The 5,867-nt window shown below is 53.8% G+C and overlaps 1 protein-coding gene across 1 annotated transcript in view; it reads right to left on the bottom strand.

The window, feature by feature from the left end:
* Positions 1-304: 304 nt before the first annotated feature.
* Positions 305-5,867, bottom strand: part of UBE2Z (ubiquitin conjugating enzyme E2 Z) — a 7,908-nt gene continuing 2,345 nt past the window's right edge. Inside the window, exons 2-6 of the mRNA XM_029963428.1 lie at positions 5,567-5,754; positions 3,676-3,787; positions 3,028-3,140; positions 2,491-2,581; positions 305-539 (exon numbers count right to left, since the gene is read on the bottom strand). Coding sequence (XP_029819288.1) covers positions 369-539; positions 2,491-2,581; positions 3,028-3,140; positions 3,676-3,787; positions 5,567-5,754 — 675 coding nt within the window. The 3' untranslated portion in view covers positions 305-368. The remainder of the gene's footprint in view (positions 540-2,490; positions 2,582-3,027; positions 3,141-3,675; positions 3,788-5,566; positions 5,755-5,867) is intronic.

Below are 5,867 nucleotides of genomic sequence, written 5' to 3'. Positions count from 1 at the left end.
GCCCTGGGGCAAGGGCTCACTGTCTAGGAACAGAGAAGCTGCCAAGGGTTTGCAGTCTAGATCTCATTCTTTAATCAAATGGAGGGGGGGAAAAAAAAAAAACCAAAACAAAACAAAAAGAAAAAAACCTCAAACAACCAGTGTAGGTGTTTCCAAAACAAAATAACCTGACGCCACATGCTGCGGCTTTGCTAGCGCAGGGAGTACCTTCAGGAGGAGCCTGGCAGAGCTGGGCTTGCTCCAGCGTGGAGTCTCCTCACTCAGCGTTTCCCAGAGCAGTGAGGGGGGCAGGGGGTCCCCCCCGTGTCCCTGCTCTGGCAGTGGGTGGGTGGTGGAGTCTGTCGGGGCTGTGGGCAGAGCAGCCCCCCCTAAGCTTTGGAGCAGCCCTGCGGGTCCGTCTCTGTCTCGGAGGAGCTGCTCTCTGAGTCCATCTCCGGGGGCTCCTGCTGGTGCCTCTCCTGCACCCTCTGCCGGATCCCCTGCAAACGCACCAGCAGCGACTGGTAGTCAAAGTGGCCTCGCTTCTCACCGAAGGGATCCTGAAAGAAAAGCAGGGATGAGCCAGTAAACACAGCCCATCGTCCCTCTGGCAAGGGATATTCCAGCTGTGTAATAACTGTGCATAAAAACTGTCCTTTTCACCAAAAGGATCCTGAAAGAAAAGCAGGGATGAGCCCATTAACACAGCCCATCAGCCCTCTGCCAAGGGATATTCCAACTGTGCAATAACTGTGCATAAAAACTGTCCTTTTCACGGAAAGGACCCTGAAAGAAAAGCAGGGATGAGCCAGTAAACACAGCCTATCAGCCCTCTGCCAAGGGCTATTCCAGCTGTGTAATAACTGTGCATAAACATTCCAAGAATTCAGGGTCAAATCCCATCCCATCACCTCCCTGTCATGGCAGAGGTGATGATGTTTTAATATTTTTTGATTTTTTAATGTATTTTTTTTACATTTTCTGTTTGGGGAGCGTTACAAACCCAAGTAAAACTTCAAACCAGGTGAAAGGCCGAGCAGACACGGGCTGGATTTCGACTGCCAGCCTCGGGGAAGGAGATTGCCTCAAAGATTTGGTCCAGGGAAAACATCACAAATCTGAGTCTCTAAAATCCAGAGGCCAAAGACCTCACCACAAGTCAAATTAGTGCTACAGAGCCCATCCAAATGAAAGGCATCACCATTCCCACCCGAAATCAAGGCCCCAGCTGAGCTGTAGCCAAGTCAGGGGCACAAAGTCTTTGAGGGTTATTTAACATTTGTTGCTTTTATGCCCATCCCAGGTCAAAGACACGTTGCCAGGGTTAGATGAGGTGCTGGTGGGGTTTGTGCTGTCCTATCTGATGGGAATCTTTGGTACAAGCCAACATGTGGCCCCAGAATTAACAAAACAGCACATCTGGCAAGGACTCAACTGATACTGAGCCTGGGGTGACTTCATTTCAAATACTCATGAAAACAATGATATCATCTCTCCAGCACCTTGTTTTCAGGCTTCCTGTGCTACTGTTTACAAGTGAGCAGAAAACCAGGCATGGCACCATCCCCTCTGGGAACTGAGCACAACTCAGGGATCCTCTCAGAGCCTGGGGACAGCACTGAGCTCCTGCAAGGAGAAACCAGAGGGGGCCACACCAGACAACCCTCATGCCACCAAACTGCACCACACCCTCAGTTCACTACTCCCTGCAGCTCTGAGTCGAGCACAGGCACTCCTCAGGGGAATTTCTCACTCCAAACATAACTCTCCTGCTTTGGGAGTGCTTCCAATTTATGAATTACACAGCACTGAGAGGGAAAAAAAAGGGCTCGGAGACACGAGATCATTAAATCAACCACCTCCATCTTTCCCTAGCAGTGGGATTTCTCAATGAGTCAGAGGAGAGGTGGTGGATGAGGGAGGAAGACACATCTGTTCACATGCAAACAGCTTGGCAATGTGGTCTGTAAAGTCTCCTTCCCTGCAGAAAGGAGCTCCTGGATTCCACCTGTCTGGATGTGTCTGTTGTATCCTCCCTGTTCCTCCCTCAGCCGCTCTGCACCTCCTCTGACAGAGCAAGGAGTGGCAGAGAGAAGGTCTCATCTGCTGCCTGAGCAAAGGAGCCTCAGAAAAAGAGAAACTCCACCAGTGACCCAGCAGGAAAAGGCTGCACTGGAGTTCAGCTGCCACCAGCACTGGATCACCTGGATGTGAAAGCAAACTGCACCAGGGGAGAGCAAACTGTGCCACTGCCAGGGCTGAAAGCAGCACCTGCTTGCCTGGAGAGCATCTCAGGCCCAGCCCTCAGGAATCTGACAGCCTGGGAGATATTCTGTGTGTGCCCTCTGCATTTGGGGATGGCAGTGCTGCACCCACAGCAACCCCTCAGGTCTCAGTTCCGTGGCTGGTTCAAAGCTGGAGTACAGATCTCCCAGATCCACCTCTGGTGCTGCACACTGGTCTGTCACCAACCACAGCCCCTTGTCACCAGGGGAACTGGCTGGCACTCACCTGCATGGTCTGTCCCTGGAGATACAGCCTCTCTTTACACACCCCTTCGTAGAAGTCGTAGTATTCCATGAAGGACTTCTCCATGACACCCCTGAATGCAAGCAGAGGGCAAACAATCAACACACCAACAGTCACATCACCCAGGGTCACCCCATCCCACTAGTTCCAGTTCCTGGAGTTGTCTGGGACACCCTGTGTGTGTCCCTCAGAGGGCACAGACAGGCAGGACAGAGCCAAGGAACTGCAGAGCCCTGCAGCTGAGGGATGCTGCACGTGTTTCCACAACAGCTGTGCCCTCCTCCCTCCAGGATTTTTTTTCCCCAGAGGACAAGGCCCATTTATTCCCAAACCCAAGCCAGAGGATGCAGCCATTGTGCTCAGTAACAGGCCTTTGTCCTGGCACAGCTCCTGGGCACCACCCGGACCAGCCACCCACTGCAGGGGGGCAAAGCCTCGGCTGGGCCAGGCAGAGCAGCTCCCAGGAGCTCAGGAACAGTTTATCCTGCTTCCCCCACCCCCTCCTGCTCTTTTCCATACCTTAAAGGCTCGGGACAGGGACACTTCCCTTCCAGCATGTCACACACTGCCACCCGGATGGTCTCGTGCCGGATGCACTCGTTGTAGTTCTTGCTGTCCCCAGGGTGCCTCTCCTGCCAACACAGTTAGGGCCAGTGAGTCCAAACCTCTGCAGGGGCTCTTCATCCCTCCCTCCTGGGCCTGCCAAGCTGCACTGGTGCATGAACCCCCAACAGCTCTGTGCTGTTGAGCTGATTCACACAGCACAGGAAGAGCTGGCAGGGTTTGATGTGCCCCCAGAGCCCTGGACTCGCACGGGGTGGAGACAAATGCAGTGAAAAAGTTGGCACAGAAAGCTGCCCCCCTCCAGGAGACCAGGAAAACCTGAGCAGTTTGGTTCCTGCAGGACAATATGGCCCAGGGAAGCCATTCCAGGAGTGGTGTAGCAGGGAAAGGAAGAGCCATCCCATGTCCCCAGCAACTCGTGTTCTCCCCTTCCCTCACACTCAGGTGAGCTCAGCAGCCTCTGCTTCAGAGCTGGCTTGTACTCCCCCTCCAGCTCGAGCTGGGAAAGAGCCAAGCCACCTCAGCTCCTTCTGATCCCAGTTCCAGCATGGGATTTGCCACCAGGAGCGAGGGGTGCAGGGAAGCTCCAGCTCCAAGTCTCACCTGCTCGAAGCCGGGCTCGTTGTGATAAGGGTTCTCAGTCATCAGGGACTGGATGGAGATGAGGACTGAGGAGATACTCTGAGCTGGGCTCCAGGCAGGCCCGGTCCAGGTGCTGGGGCAGCAAAACAGAAAAGCAGCAATTAATGAACCAGGCAGGATTGGGTCAGGGAGCACCATCCCTGCACCAGCAACGCTCACAAACCACACCTGGACCCCAGAGAAAGGCACAGGGGGAGAAAGAGCTGCCACAGGTAGAACAGCACTGGACATTGAGAAAGTTTTCAGGGTCAAAGTAGCTTATTCTCTCAGCTTGTCACCACAAGGCTGACAAACCTCACTCCACTAACAGACACAGGAATCACAGGGAAGTAATGGGGAATTCTGAAGCTCTGGTTGTCACCCCACTCAGCAGCCTGGAGCAACCCAAGCTACCAGCACTGTCTGAGGTCAGGAATAACTCCTAAGAACTGAAATCTGATCTTCCAGACTCGACCAGGCCCATCACTCCTGCAGCCCTGCAGCCCCCCAGCACCAGCACTGCCCCAAAAGCACGAGCTCACGGGAACGAGGGGCTCGTCTCACACACGGGGCAGCAAAACCCTTTGCACTGAACAGCAGCAGCAGAAAAAGCTGTTCTGCTGCTTGCCCTTAATATCCCAGCTCCAGCTCCAGCCCTGCCTCCTTGTCAGCTCAGGGAGGATGTGCTGACCCACATATCCTCTTCCTAAATCCTTTTATTCGCGGCTCCCTCTGCGCTTCCCACCCCTGCTCAGGCCCAGGCTCTTTGTTCACCCTTCAATAATTCACCTTTCCACAGGGCAGCTGCTGGGGGAGCTGCTGGGCATTCAGGCCCCTCAGACAGGGGCATGCCCTGCATGTCCTGCCCACTGGCAGGTGTTGGCATCCAGCTCGTGGCTCAAGAAGGTGTTTCCCAGCAGGATCCATCTCCCTGCCAGGACCCATCAGCTGCTGGGACCAGCTCTGGGGCACAGCCACAGCACTGCTGGAACCATCCCAGGAAAGGCAGCTTTACAGCCACACCAGGACTCAGATTCCTGGGGGGTGATCACATCCAGCTGTTGCTGCCCCTTCTCTTGGAATGGTTTGGGTGGGAAGAGACCTTCAAGCTCCATCTCATTCCACCCCCTGCCATGGGTAGGGATACCTTCCACCAGCCCAGGTTGCTCCAAGTTCCACCCAACCTTGGCCTTGGACACTTCCAGGGATGGGGCAGCCACAGTTTCTCTGGGAAACTCTTCATTCAACCAGGACTTTCCCGTGTTCAAAACTCCAGCAGGTGAGGAACAAGGATTGGCAGCAGTGGAGCCTGTTGGAACAGGCAGCACAGGAGCTGTGCTTTTAACTCATCCCACCCACAGCTCAGCCCCACAGCCTCAGTGGAGGTGGAAGCCCAGAGCAGTCAAATGGCTCTCAAGGAAGTTCTTAGCAGCTTTTTTTTTTTTTTTCCAATTTGTTTTATTTATTTATTTTTAAGCCCATATGGAGAGAGGAAATTAAAACCACAAAAACCTACATTTAAACAACATTAAGGACCAGGCTGGAAAGTGCAAAAGCAGAGGAAGTGCAGTGCTTGGTCAGAGGGTTTGCAAGGGGAAGCAGGAGAAAAAGCAGCAAAATCCCCTGAATTTTGTGCTTGGCTCTCTCCATTCTCAGGTGCTTTTAAAGGCAAGTGAAACCCTTATTTCAGGAGAGGGATTTGTGCTGCTTTATGGCTCTGACTCTGCACACAACTCCACAGAAGCACAAAGATGCACCCAAGCACAAGTGTGGGGGCAGGACCGGGGCCCGACGGGCAGAGAGGGAGCACGAGGCAGCACAGGGCCTGCAGCACCTCCTGACTGCCAGGAAAAGAGCCAAAGTCTCCTCTTACCCCAGAATACTCAGGCAGACCTTCCCATTGCGGTAGAAGTTGGGGTTAAACCTCACTGTGTTATTTCCCGTTGTCATCAGTTTGACCCGGGGTGGGTGGATGGGATAATCTGGAGGACAGCGAAACAGGAACAAGAAGAAACCCCCTTCATAAGGCGTGTCAAATGGGCCTGTGATCAATGCATGAATCTGCAAAACAAAAGCCCGGCTTGCGCTCCACGTCCGCTGCCACCGCGGCCCGACCACTTCCAGGTATCCCAACCATTTCCAGGTATCCCAACCATTTCCAGGTATCCCAACCA

This window comes from Manacus vitellinus, unplaced genomic scaffold (genome assembly GCF_001715985.3).
Source record: "Manacus vitellinus isolate BGI_N305 unplaced genomic scaffold, ASM171598v3 scaffold_102_pilon, whole genome shotgun sequence".
Classification (NCBI taxonomy): domain Eukaryota; kingdom Metazoa; phylum Chordata; class Aves; order Passeriformes; family Pipridae; genus Manacus; species Manacus vitellinus.
The sequence above is the reverse complement of the archived record's forward strand: the minus strand, read 5'-3'. Positions and strand labels throughout refer to the sequence as shown.